At 50.2% G+C, this 14,355-nt stretch overlaps 2 protein-coding genes across 2 annotated transcripts in view; both read right to left on the reverse strand.

Moving 5' to 3' along the window:
- The window catches only part of PPM1E (protein phosphatase, Mg2+/Mn2+ dependent 1E), a 125,695-nt gene that overhangs the window by 13,451 nt on the left and 97,889 nt on the right, over positions 1-14,355 (reverse strand). The window contains exons 2-3 of the mRNA XM_038759882.1: positions 12,112-12,230; positions 3,902-4,101 (exon numbers count right to left, since the gene is read on the reverse strand). Coding sequence (XP_038615810.1) covers positions 3,902-4,101; positions 12,112-12,230 — 319 coding nt within the window. The remainder of the gene's footprint in view (positions 1-3,901; positions 4,102-12,111; positions 12,231-14,355) is intronic.
- The window catches only part of RAD51C (RAD51 paralog C), a 157,427-nt gene continuing 155,255 nt past the window's right edge, over positions 12,184-14,355 (reverse strand). Inside the window, exon 10 of the mRNA XM_038759885.1 lies at positions 12,184-12,230. The gene's annotated coding sequence lies outside the window, so the exon portion shown is untranslated. The remainder of the gene's footprint in view (positions 12,231-14,355) is intronic.

The raw sequence follows: 14,355 nt of genomic DNA on the forward strand, positions 1-14,355 counted from the left end.
GTCTAGAAGGGGGAGACAGACAACAAAATGAATCAATCAATCAATCGTATTTATTGAGCGCTTACTGTGTGCAGAGCACTGTACTAAGCGCTTGGGAAGTCCAAGCACTTGGGAAGTCCAGTCCAGACGAAACCGGGCTCAACACCCTGGGGCGTAAATTCAGGTGAGCGGCTTGGAGTGGTGTAGGGCGTGAAACCCCTGATATGTGTTTGAAAAGAGAGTCAAGAGGGAAATGGGGGGGGGGGGGGAACAGAGGGAAAGAAAGATCGGGGAAAAGGAGGGAACTGGGGCATATCACCAAATTGCATCGCCGTCCTAGAATGCCAGTTGGCACCCCCCTGCCCCATCACCACCCTTGGGACAGGGGAAAGAGAGGAGGAGCAGAGGGGTGCCCCTCCTCCTCTTCTTTCTGGGGCAGCGACTTCAGTATCAGCTTCGCCATCCCCACCGGTCTGACCCAAGTGGCCCACCTCAGACGGCTGATGGGCATCTGATACGCCCGGCCAGAAACGGGTGCTTCTTGTAGTCCCAGAGCCTGGCGTGGACGGGCCCAAAGTGGACCGGTTCAGCAGACGTCGGGAGGGGAGTGAGGAGAGCGGGGGGGCCGCCACGCTGCTGCTACTGAGGGTGATGATGAAGAAACCGGGACAGAGAGGCCTGGGCGGCCTCACATCCGTGGTCCTGCCTGTCCGCTCTGGCCACTGGCCCGGCGGTGGGGTACAGTGCTCTGCACATAGTAAGCGCTCAATAAATACGATTGATTGATTGGGGTATCCCCCTGCCACTTTGGCTCAAATCTGCCAGCCTTGGACCTTGTACGTGCCAGGCCACGGACCTCTCCCCTCCCCAGTCCAGCTTTTGCAGGCCGCCTAGTCACCTTAGCAATAATTCCTGTGATAGATGTATATGTCCTTCCCAAGCACTTAGTACAGTGCTCTGCACACAGTGAGTGCTCAATAAATACAACTGAATGAATGGATATACAATAGGGGAAACTCCCCACACCCCCTCCTCCACATACATCAGGCATTAGAACAATTTCAAAGCTCTAACGCCTCTTGTCAAACCTTCCCTGAAGACGAAGTGGAGAGAATACCGCCCCCGACACACACCTTAAATGGGCTCTGTATTTAGCTGGTGTCTTGGTTAAAAAGACACCTAATGGCCAGGGCCCCAAAATTGTATGAAAAGCCAATCACGAGTGAAATTTCTGACTAGCCGACCAGAAAAGTCTCTCATTTGGACCAGGGGAGCACCTAAGCGGTAAAGTCACCAAGGACCGAGTGCGAGCAGGACACCGAAAACGGCTTTTGGTCTCATCATGTTTTCCAAGCAGATTTGCTGAGGGAAAATTTGGTCCTCAGTTCCCACGGTTCACCCATCCTCTTATTCCTCTAGAAGCAGCGTGGCTCAGTGGAAAGGGCCCGGGCTTGGGAGTCAGAGGTCATGAGTTCAAATTCCGGCTCCACCACTTGTCAGCTGTGTGACTTTGGGCAGGTCACTTCACTTCTCTGTCCCTCAGTTACCTCATCTGGAAAATGGGGATTAAGACTGTGAGCCCCCCGTGGGACAACCTCATCACCTTGTATCCTCCCAGGGCTTAGAACATCATCATCAATCGTATTTATTGAGTGCTTACTGTGTGCACAGCACTGTACTAAGCGCTTGGGAAGTACAAGTTGGCAACATATAGGGACAGTCCCTACCCAACAGTGGGCTCACAGTCTAAAAGAACAGTTCGTTGCACATAGTAAGCGCTTAACAAATGCCATTATTATTATTATTATTATTATTATTATTATTAAGTTTCTCACTCCAGATAGCAGCTGACAGGCCTTTAGACCATAAATCTCTGGCTCCCTTGGGGGAGAAAGGCTGCTTGCTGGCGACCCCATTTCTTGGCGAGAATGAGGTGCCAGTTCCAAGACTTCAGCCGTCCTCTCTTAATAGTAATTAATAATTGTGATATTCGTTAATCACTTACTACATGCCAGGCACCGTACTAAGAGCTGGGACAGGTACCAGATCAGCCGGTTGGACACAGTTCCTGTGCTACATGGGGCTCACAGTCTTCACCCCCATTTTCCAGACGAGCTCACGGTGGCACAGAAGAGTGAAGTAACTTGCCCAAGGTCACACAGCAGACAAGTGGCGGAGCCAGGTTTAGAACCCAGATCTTTCTGACGTCAAGGTCCGTGCTCTGCCCACCAGGCCATGCTGCTTCTCGCTAACTAGCTGCACGATACAGCAACCCACTATCACTACTGTTTTAACTGTGACAGTCATCTGAATGAGCACAATATTACTCTTTGTCATTTGTAAGTGATGGGCTCAAACCCAAGTTTGACTGAAGAAAACTGGCAAGTGACAGGCGGGTGAAACGCACCTACCTCTGTTGGCCTTAACATAATGCCGCCTCACGGAACGGGTGAGAGGATTGCACGAGAAAACGGTCATTAAGCCGAAAGACGTCATACGGATTCAGTTTATCGATCACAGAGATTCACGCAATTCAATCCCAAGTGCGGTAGAGAAGCGGCGTGGCAGAGCGGAAAGAGCAAAGGTCTGGGAATCAGAACGACCTGGATTCTAATCCCAGCTCCCGCCACTTGTCTCCTGTGTGTGACCTTGGGCAGGTCGCTTTGCTTCTCTGGGCCTCAAGTACCGCGGACGATGTCCACCCTGATTGTATCTACCCGAGCGCTTAGTACAGTAAGTGCTTAAATATCATTAAAAAAAACAAAACACACACGCACCAAAAAAAAAACCAAACCGGTACCCCTGGGGGTGTTAAGAGATCAGGCAGGAATCACAACTCACTCAACCGAAGGTTGGTAAACCAAGTCTGCGCATTTCGAGTGGGTCGAAGGGAGATTTTTATCCTCGAAAGACTCATTGGGATGAACTGGATCATTTCTGCTCTCTGTCTCTGACCCCCTCCCCTCCCCGTCTTCCAGCAGACAAGTGGCCAATTCACTTCTCTGGGCGCCACTCTCCTCATATGGAAAACGGCGATTAAGGCTACGAGGTCCATGGAGGACAGGAACTGTGTCCCAGACGATTAGCCGGGATCTACCCCAGAGCTGAGTACGGTGAGAAGCAGCGTGGCTCAGTGGAAAGAGCCCGGGCTTTGGAGTCAGGGGTCATGGGTTCGAATCCTGGCTCCACCACCTGTCTGCTGTGTGACCCTGGGCAAGTCACTTAACTTCTCTGAGCCTCAGTTACCTCATCTGGAAAACGGGGGTTAAGACTGTGAGCCCCAACGTGGGACAACTTGACCACCTTGTATCCCCCCCCAGCGCTTAGAACAGTGCTCTGCGCATAGTAAGCGCTTAATAAATGCCATCATTATTATTATCATTATTATTACAGTGCCCGGCAAATAATAAGCGCTTAACAACAGCAACAACAAAAAAGGAAGGTCAGACAGCCCAAGGCCAAGTTCTGGAGAAATTCTGCCCAAGGGAGAACTGCAGGCTGCAACTCATTGTGGGCAGGGTGCGTATCTGCTAGCTCTGTTGCACTGTACTTTCCCAAGCTCTAGAAGGGGACGGATGTTAACAGGAATAAATAAATCACAGATATTAATTAAGCGCTTAGTACAGTGCTCTGCACACAGTAAGCGCTCAATAAATACGATTGATGATATGGACGTAAGTGCTGTGGTGCTTAGCGAGGAGTGAATAAAGGGTGCAAATCCTCGTTCACTTACCTAGTACTCTTTGCTACCGGGGGGGCTAATAAAGGGCTCAGCTAGGACGCTTGTCTCAGTTTTCACATGACCGAAGTCTTCCAACCCTTGTCTCCCAGGCCCCTGCTCTTCTCCACTGGAGAAGTGCTTAAAACTCCGTCGTTCGCAGGTTAGAAACTCTCTTTTTCCCTAGCCCCCGGCCCCCGTTACCTCTAAGTTGAAGAGCATGTTAAAGTCCGGAATGCAGACGTGCTTGTCCTCCATTTTCCGGCGCATGTTCTTGATGGCGTGGATGGACGTCTCGTAGTAGAGCCGGGGTTTCCTGCGGAGAGGGAAGTCTTTCACCCAGCTGCAACAGATCTCGTGGAGTTTGCTGAAGACGGAACGGGCCAGTTTCACGGTCTCGATCTCTGCAGAAGAAACACAACCCCCCCGACCCCAGCCCCCGCCTCTAAATAAACGCTCTGGGAAGAGGACTTTCCCTTGGTTTACGAGATCCAAACAGAAGTCCGACAGCTTAACCCGGCTCCTTCTCGACCAACGAGATTCCCAAGAGAAGCAGCGTGGCCTAGAGGATACAGCACTGGCCTGCCCGTCGGAAGGGCCTGGGTTCGAATCCCAGCTCCGCCTCTTGCCTGCTGGGTGGCCTTGGACAAGTCACTTCACTTCTCCGTGCCTCGGTTTCCTCATCTGTAAAACGGGGATTGACTGCGAGCCCTATGTGGGATAGGGACCGTGTCCGACCCAATTAGCTTGTATCTACCTCGGTGCTTAGTATACTTAGAAAAAGGAGACGGACGGTATAAGGGAGACGTTTCTACTCAATGTTTCTGGAAGGCAGAGGTCGTGCCGTGGGTGAGGGATTAACTCTGCAGAGGGTGCGGCACTGCCCCAGGCAGATGGGTGAATGATTGAAACTAGCTGAGGTGGGTGGTGGTGGATGGAGGAGAGGATAGGTGGAGGAAGTGGATGGATCAATCAATCAATCGTATTTATTGAGCGCATACTATGTGCAGAGCACTGTACTAAGCGCTTGGGAAGTACAAATTGGCAACACATAGAGACAGTCCCTACCCAACAGTGGGCTCACAGTCTAAAAGGGGATGGATGCAAGTGGAACCAAATGACGGACAGTCTTTTAGACTGTGAGCCCACTGTTGGGTAGGGACTGTCTCTATATGTTGCCAACTTGGACTTCCCAAGCGCTTAGTACAGTGCTCTGCACACAGTAAGCGCTCAATAAATACGATTGATGATGATGATGACAGTCTGATGAAAGGAGAAGAGGCTAGTTGGAGGAGGTGGCTGGACGGAGGAGAGGACGACTAGAGAAGGTGGACGGAGGGATGGATGGGTGAGGTGGAGGAATGGAGGAGGTTAATTGACAGCCGGGTGGATGAAGAAACGCACAGTTGCAGGAGGTGGACGGATGGAGGTTAGGTGAAGTTGGCTGACTGATGGATGGACGAATGAAGAAGAGAATGGTCAGAGGAGGCTAGTGGGTGGGTAAGTGGAGAAGATGGATGCAGGAGGAGAAGAAATAATCTCTAAGAGCACCTGAAGATAGAGGCACTTATTTTTTGAAAATAACTTTTAATAGGAACAGCTGATGTGGAAGGCAAGAATCGGAGGGAAACCTTGACGGCTCGGCGCCTTGGTGCCAAAGGAGCGGGCAGGTCCGGGAACCTCGCCGGCAGGGCCTCTGAGGTGGGCAGCGGGACTGGGGCCAGAGAACAGGTGACCCTGCTTCTACTCTCCCTCCCATCGGCTGATCTGGATCAAGCCAAAGAGCCACTTGCCTCTGCTCCTGGAGGATCTCAGGTACCACAGCTCCCCCCGACACACCCCGCCCCATTCATTTCTCTGAACAGAAAGAGCCTTTCATTTTGGGGGGCCGTGGCTTGTGGCATTCTACCGGCCTCCTTGGTAAAGAAGAAAGGAGGAGGGAGGGTCACGGCAGGTTCCCCGGTTCGATATTCCCCTCCTGCAGGGAGCGCGTGGGGTGTCTCGGCAACACAACTAAGTGCCGCTAGAAATTAAAAAAGGGGGGGGGGGGTGTGTGCCAAGGTCCAAGGAAGCCGATCCACCCCCTCACAGCTGTAAATTGCTCATCAGCCATTAAGGGCTGCGCTCCAGCTGAGTCAGTCATCACCCCCCTGCAGCCGTTGGGATTTAATCTCCCAGTAATCTCCCTCCCGGGGCCCTCACTGTGCCTTTCCCCCCAAGCAGACCCGCTTCAGTGCCACATTTAGTTGTCAGGTCGGGGCCTCCGCCCGCCCAGGCCCACGCTGGGCCCCTCTGGCTCCGGGAGACTCAATTATGGTCAACAGAGGCAAGGAGAGCTATTTGCTGGTGGCCATTTCCAAATCTAGCTGCAGCCTGGACTCTATCCCGTCAGTGGCATTTTTGGAGCACTTACTGTGTGCAGGGCATTGTACTCAAGTGCTTGGGAGAGCGCATCAATCAATCATATTTATTGAGCACTTACTGTGTGCAGAGCACTGTACTAAGCGCTTGGGATCTACAAGCTGGCAACATCTAGAGACAGTCCCTACCCAACAGTGGGCTCCCAGTCTAGAAGGGGGAGACAGAGTACAAAACCAAACATACTAACAAAATAAAATGAATAGAATAGATAGGTAGATAGGGACAACACAACAACAGACGCAGTCCCTGCCCACAACGAGCTTACAGTCGAATGAACCATGTGAAAAAGAGTGTGTCTAGCGGAGGGGGAGGGGGAGAAGACACTGCCCACAATTGGGCGGCGGGGCACGGGGGTGTGTATGTCTGTGTGTGTATGTTTGTCTGTCTGTATGTGTCTGTGTGTGTGTAGTTCTGTGTCTGTGTGTGTGTGTTTGTGTGTCTGTGTCTGTATCTGTGTGTGTCTGTGTGAGTGTGTCTTTGTGTCTGTGTCTGTGTGTACATATTTATTACTCTATTTATTTACTCATTTTACTTGTACATATCTATTCTACTTGTTTTATTTTGTTAGTATGTTTGGTTTTGTTCTCTGTCTCCCCCTTTTACACTGTGAGCCCACTGTTGGGTAGGGACTGTCTCTCTATGTTGCCAACTTGTACTTCCCAAGTGCTAAGTACAGTGCTCTGCACACAGTAAGCGCTCAATAAATACGACTGATCGATTGATTGATTGGGGTGCAGGTCATCCTTGCTTAAGTGTGACGGGACTTTGGGATCCCTTCAGCAAACTCTCACTCGCTCTCACTCTTTAGGCAGCAGGGGGAAGTCACCATTTCTTCCCAATTTGGGAAAGCAGAGGTCCAAGGATGAGAAATGAGTTTCCCAGGGCCCCACAACCCACGAGTCAGGAATGGCCTCACTCGCACCCCGTCCCGGAGAACGGCAGCCTCATCGTCTCTCCTAGATGACCCCGAGAGGGGACGGTATTTACTGGGCACTCGCTGGGTGCGATGCACCGTGTGAAGCGCCTGGGAAAGCGTTCAAGACCCGTCCCCCGCCCAGAAAGAGCTAACCCACCAAAGCGGAGACAGATGGAAGCACATTTACAAAGGGTAAAAGGGGAACCGGGAATTGAATATTCTGAAAACAGACCCACAAGTCCGGGCCACCCTCCTGTCGTCCCCCCTGTCCCAGAGCCTTGCGACCTTGGTGTCAAGGATGACTCGTCTCTGTCCTGTATCTCCAAATCCTTTCACTCTCTAAATCCCGTGGGAGTTTTTCCTCCGGGATGTTGCCCAGTGGGGGCTCCCTCTTCCTGCCCTCTCTGGGGTCTCAACTAGACTCTGCTGCCCAGATCGTCTTCCTAAAACTCTGTTCAATCAATCAATCAATCAATCGTATTTATTGAGCGCTTACTATGTGCAGAGCACGGTACTAAGCGCTTGGGAAGTACAAATTGGCAACGTATATATGTTCAAAATGCCTCCCTCCCCTTCTCCAAACAAGCCAGTGGCTGCCCTTTCCTTTCCATATCCAATGGCAGACCCCGGCCCCTCCAGCTTTCTCCTTCCCTTCCCACTCTCCTCGGCCTTCTTGCTGCCCTCCCTACCTCTCCCCTCTCCAGTCCACATCTCTCTCCGTCGCCCGGATCATTTTCCTGTAAGACTCCGTTCAGCCTTCGGCTCCTCCCTCCCTGGGAACCTCCAGTGGTTGCCCATCCACCTCGGCATCAAACAGATGCTCCTTACTGTTGGCTAGAGATGAGTTAACCGAGGCACAGAGAAGTTAAGTGGTTTGCCCAGGGTCACCCAGCAGATAAGTGGCGGAGCCGGGATTAGAACCCAGGTCCTTCCAAGTCCCGGGTCCGAGCTCTAGCCACTAGATCCCGCTGCTTCATCTCACCTACTTCTCCTCAGTCCTCTCCCGCTACAACCCCACCAGCACACTTTGCTCCTCTAACCCGGGCCTCATTCTCATCTCCCTCGCTGCCGGTCCCTGACTCCCACCTTCCCTCCTCCCCTGGAGCCCTCTCCCCCTTCACAACCAGCAGGCCACTGACTCTCCCCATCTTAGCGCTTAACAAATACCACCATTATTATTATTATTATTACTAAAACGACATCTCCTCCAGGAAGCCTTCCCGGACTCATCTCTCCATCCTAGTTTCCCTCCTTATCATCCGTATCCCCCGTCCCTTAAACGCGTATGGGCTCACCCCATCCCCACCGCTCTCATGTAAAAGAGCAGCAGTGAAGCAGCGTGGCTCAGTGGAAAGAGCCCAGGCTTTGGAGTTGGAGGTCATGAGTTCAAATCCCAGGTCCGCCAATTGTCAGCTATGTGACTTTGGGCAAATCACTTAATCAATCAATCAATTGTATTTACCGAGCGCTTACTGTGTGCAGAGCACTGTACTAAGCGCTTGGGAAGTACAAGCTGGCAACATATAGAGACAGTCCCTACCCAACAGTGAGCTCACAGTCTAGAAGGGGGAGACAGAGAACAAAACCAAACATACTAACAAAATAAAATAAATAGAATAGATAGGTATATGTAAAATAAATAAGTAAATAAACAGAGTAACACTTAACTTCTCTGTCCCTCAGTTACCTCATCTGGAAAATGGGGATTAAGACTGTGAGCCCCACGTGGGACAACCTCATCACCTTGTATCCTCCCCAGCGCTTAGAACAGTGCTTTGCACATAGCATGCGCTTAACAAATGCCATCATTATTATTATTATTATTATTTTTAAGTATCTCACTCCAGATAGCAGCAGACAGGCCTTTAGACCATAAATCTCCGGCTCCCTTGGGGGGAGAAAGGCTGCTTGCTGGCAACCCCATTTCTTGGCGAGAATGAGGTGTCGGTTCCAAGACTTCAGCCGTCCTCTATTAGTAGCATTTAATAATTGTGATATTTGTTATTACTATATGCCAGGCACTGTACTAAGAGCTGGGACAGGTACCAGATCAGCCGGTGTGACTGTGAGCCCCACCTGGGACAACCTGATCACCTTGCATCCCCCCAGCGCTTAGAACAGTGCTTTGCACATAGTAAGCACTTAACAAATTCCACCATAATTCTTATTATTATTATAGTTATGTACATATCCCTAGACTCTGGTGCTTACCCAATCTGAAATTTATTAATGGCTGTCTCCCCACACTGGATTGTAAGCTCCTCGAGGGCAGGGATTGTATCTACTTATATGTTACTTTACTCTCCCAAGTACAGTGCCCTGCACACAGTAAGCATTTGATTAATACCACGGATTATTGGCTTATCAGTACTGGGCCGCCGAAAGTCCTCTAGACGGTAAGCCTGTGATCCCTTGAGGGCAGCTAATGTGTCTTCCGGCTCTGTTATACTGTACTCTCCCAAGCGCTTAGTACAGTGCTCTGCACCCAATAAGCGCTCAATAAGAATGGTTGATTGATTCGATAGGCAGGCTTGTTTAACCATGTGCAACTGAAGTAAAAATCCTACTGAAACTCTCTCAGAAAAGTCACTCGGCCTGCCAAGACTCGTCATCTGTGTCACCTCAAAGGGCCAAGTTTAAGGGACTGGATTAGTAGCCACTTCACCCATTCTGAGTTTCGGGCAGAGTGGGCAACCGAGGCGGACCTGCCCGCCTAGCTGGCCCTCCGGCGGGGCTACGATTTCCTCCACCTGCCCCTTGCCTCTTCCCTCTGCCCTGGTCCTCCCCGGCTGCGGCCTCTGATTTTCGGGGTACGTCCTGATGCGAACCCCGGTGGGGTTTCGGGGTCCCCGGGGGTTCCCCCGCCTGGGCCTCCCGTTGCATCTCCGGGCGCTTCGGGGTTGGGGGCAGTCCTCGGTTCTGTGGCTTAGTCTCTCTCCCCCTCCAGTCCTATTTCACCAGGCCAGAGCAACCAGGAGAGGAGAGCCAGGAGAGCCCAGCTTAGATTGGATTCCCAGTACAAGGGTCCAGGCGACCGCAAAGGCAGCCGGAAAGTAAAGCGGGAGTACGACGGAGGAGGGAGCGTTAGATTGGCCAAGGGGTGATCTCGGGCAACAGTGGTCTCGGCTGAGCGTGGCGGGGGGGGCCAGAAGGGAGGTAGAGGCAGGGAGCACATCCGGGGGTGGGTGGTATGGGAGGAACGACAGGACAAGTTCCAGCCGGATGGTGCCACGGGATCCGAAGAAGGTCTTCTCAGGATAGGGGAGACGTGCGTGCGTTGCAGAGGAGAAGGGGAGGTGCCAGCCAAGGGTGAGTGGTGAGCTCATTAAAGGGCCTGTTGTTTCTCCGTTGCTACTCCCTCCTCTCCCAACCAGGAACCTCTGCCTCACAGTACTTTAGCTCTCCCCTCAGCTAAGAGGCCTCTAATAGCACGTTTCAAATTTTGTTCTTTAGGCACAGAGGCACATCTGTGTTTGTCCGCCCTCCCAGATTCACAGTGTCAGAAACATCGGGTCCCCATCCGCCCTTCCTCCCGAAAAGAGCACCGGATGCTCGGAGCCTCAGTCGCTCCACCACGTCCATTCCTTCCCACGTGAGCTCGTCTCCGAGCCTAGATGCATCTGCTCCTTCCCCGCCCCCTGGCCACCCTGATTAATAATAATAATAATAATAATGGTGGTATTCGTTAGCGGATCGCTACCGGGTTTAGAAGCCAGGCCTCCTCTCTCCCAGTCCCGTGCTCTTTCTGTTAGGCCACGCTGCTTCTCGGGAATTCAGAGGGCTCTCTCGGCACACCCACGTTGGGTTTCCCCCAAAATGGGGAACCGGTTCAAGCTGGATCCTTCCTGGGTGGGGAGGGGAGGGAGGTGACCCACAGGCCCCGCAGGTGACCCGCAGGTCCACGGAGGTGGGACGAAACCAACCCAAGGGGACACCCCCCCGCCGTTCGGTGGCCCTGTCTCTAGATGTTGCCAACCTGTACTTCCCAAGTGCTTAGTACAGTGCTCTGCACACAGTAAGCGCTCAATAAATACGATGGAATGAATGAATGAATTTATTTATTTTACTTGTACATATTTATTCTATTTATTTTATTTTGTTAATGTGTTTTGTTGTCTGTCTCCCCCGTCTAGGCTGTGAGCCCGCTGGTGGGTAGGGACCGTGTCTATATGTTGCCAACTTGGACTTCCCAAGCACTTAGAACAGCGCTCTGCACACAGTAAGTGCTCAATAAATACGATGGAATGAATGAATGAATTTATTTATTTTACTTGTACATATTCATTCTATTTTATTTTGTTAATGTGTTTTGTTGTCTGTCTCCCCCTACTAGGCTGTGAGCTCGCTGTTGGGTAGGGACTGTGTCTATATGTTGCCAACTTGGACTTCCCAAGCGCTTAGTACAGCGCTCTGCACACAGTAAGCGCTCAATAAATACGATGGAATGAATGAATTTATTTATTTTACTTGTACATATTTATTCTATTTATTTTATTTTGTTAATGTGTTTTGTTGTCTGTCTCCCCCTACTAGGCTGTGAGCCCGCTGGTGGGTAGGGACTGTGTCTATATGTTGCCAACTTGGACTTCCCAAGCACTTAGTACAGCGTTCTGCACACAGTAAGCGCTCAATAAATACGATGGAATGAATGAATGAATTTATTTATTTTACTTGTACATATTTGTTCTATTTATTTTATTTTGTTAATATGTTTTGTTGTCTCTCTCCCCCTTCTAGGCTGTGAGCCCACTGTTGGGTAGGGACCGTGTCTATATGTTGCCAACTTGGACTTCCCAAGCGCTTAGTACAGTGCTCTGCACACAGTAAGCACTCAATAAATACGATTGAATGAATGATTGAGTAGGGGTGGGCCGGGTGCTGAGCCGCTGTATCAGCAGAACCACAGAGAGGGAGAAGCGGGGGGCCCCCAGCCACCCCAGGGGAAGGAGGTGGTCGGTTCCGTGTGATTTCACTCGGCCGCTCGGAACCGCGATCCGGGGCGACGTCGGGCAAAGTCCTCGCTCCACCCTGGACACCATTTTCTATCTTACGGTAAATAGCGCAGACACACACTTACCAACGGTCCCTTCGGCCCCGTCTGTTTCCTTTGGGATGTAGTGCACCGAAAGATCACTCTGAAGGACTTCATCTGACGTCGCTCTGGCCAAGGCGGCAGCCAGAAATGAAGGGCAGTTACTGGAAAGGGAAAGAGCGGGAAGGAATTTTCAGCTAATTTAACAAGGGCGAGGAGGTCGTGTTATCTGCTCTGAAGAGCGGGTTCGTGATCAACCAATCCGTCGGTGGTATTTATCAAGAGCGCTCACTACGTGCAGAGCACTGGACTAAGAGCTTGAGATGGGACTAAACAACAGACTTAGCAGACATGTTTCCTGCCCACCCTAAGCTAATGTAACATTTCAAGCGTAACACTTCAAGCCTAATATTTCCCTTCATTTTGCTACCCGTTTTGGCTGATCGTAGCCACTTGAATCACCAGCAGACCTTCCCACGCTTGGGATTAAGGCACTGGCGTCTGATATATATGTATATATGTTTGTACCTACTTATTACTCTATTTATTTTACTTGTACCTATCTATTCTATTTATTTTATTTTGTTAGTATGTCTGGTTTTGTTCTCTGTCTCCCCCTTTTAGACTGTGAGCCCACTGTTGGGTAGGGACCGTCTCTATATGTTGCCAACTTGGACTTCCCAAGCGCACAGTAAGCGCTCAATAAATACGATTGATTTTTATTTTCCATCTGAATCCAACAAAAGGAGCTAACCCCTTTCCGTCAGGTGCTCCGACCCTTCTTAGGCTCTTCAGCCAGGTGCTAAAGCCAGCCTGAATTTTTTTTTTTTTTTTTTGCTCTGAAATGATTTATGTGCCAATCCGAGTTCTCAAAGACTGGGATTTGAGAACTGGGGAAAATAAAACCAGGACCAGAACGACTGCAGATGGAGAGGGGGGCGTTCCGGGAGAGATGTGTCTGTGGTGTCGCTGCGGGTCGGAAACGACTCGACGGCATAAGACAAGTACCGTAGTCAATTCTATTTAGAGTCGTTAGCCCATGTTAATGCCATTTTTCTTCCTCTGAGGAAATGAAAATATTTTAGGTGAGGTGAGGAAGGGAACGATCTGACTAATACCTGGAGAGATGCACATCAAAGCTAGACACTTCACCCACGTCAGCTATTTCGAGGTGTCAGAAAACTGAAAACCAAACTTGAATAGCTAGCTTCTTGTGGTTTTGACTTGGAACTGAAGGGTGCTTCATCAGAAACAATGACTGCATCTGCACATCATTTGCAAGTGCCATCATATCGCAGAATATTTGATACCGTTGGGGCAAAGCCATGTTCCCGTCGCTAAGCGAATTACTGGGAATGAATAAAGTGATTATTGCTCATAAAATCCTAATACGCACCTACTCGGGCTGCCCTAGTATCAGGGCTGGCCTGGCAGATCCACTGCTCAAATTTCATGGTATTGGGCTGAAGGTTTCTGTGAATCCTGAAAGGCGTCAGTGGGCGTCTGGAAGGATTTTTGTGGGGCCTGGAAAATTAGGGATTTGTATCTGTCAAGTGTATTCTGTTCTTATTCTCCCAGTAAATAAAAATAACTAGACTTCACACAGTTAAGTGTGGTGGTATCAACTCCTCTAGTTTTCTCCAGCTAAGTCATAAAAACTCGGGCTCTTTCAACAGCATTCCCTAATAATTCACTGCTGGAGGTAGAGCTGAAAATGATTGTTCTTTCAAAGGTGTTTCAGGATGTTCCATGAATATTCATTCAATAGTATGTATTGAGTGCTTACTGTGTGCAGAGCACTGTACTAAGCGCTTGGGACAGCACAATTTGGCAACATATAGAGATGGTCCCTACCCAACAATGGTTGCTCAGTCTAGAAGGGGGAGATTAATACCTCGCAGCCTCTAATTCATTCACTCAATCGTATTTATTGAGCGCTTACTGCGGGCAGGGCACTGGACTAAGCTCTCGGGAAGTACAAATCGGCAACCTATGGAGACGTTCCCTACCTAACAACGGGCTCACAGTCTAGAAGGGGGAGACAGACAACAAAACAAAACAAGTAGACAGGTGTCAATACCATCAGAATAAATAGAATTATAGCTATATAATCAATCAATCAATCGTATTTATTGAGCGCTTACTGTGTGCAGAGCACTGTACTAAGCGCTTGGGAAGTACAAGTTGGCAATACATAGAGACAGTCCCTACCCAATAGTGGGCTCACAGTCTAGAAGGGGGAGACAGAGAACAAAACCAGACATACTAACAAAATAAAATAAATAGAAT

Source organism: Tachyglossus aculeatus, chromosome 17 (assembly GCF_015852505.1).
Source record: "Tachyglossus aculeatus isolate mTacAcu1 chromosome 17, mTacAcu1.pri, whole genome shotgun sequence".
In the NCBI taxonomy this organism is placed as follows: Eukaryota; Metazoa; Chordata; class Mammalia; order Monotremata; family Tachyglossidae; genus Tachyglossus; species Tachyglossus aculeatus.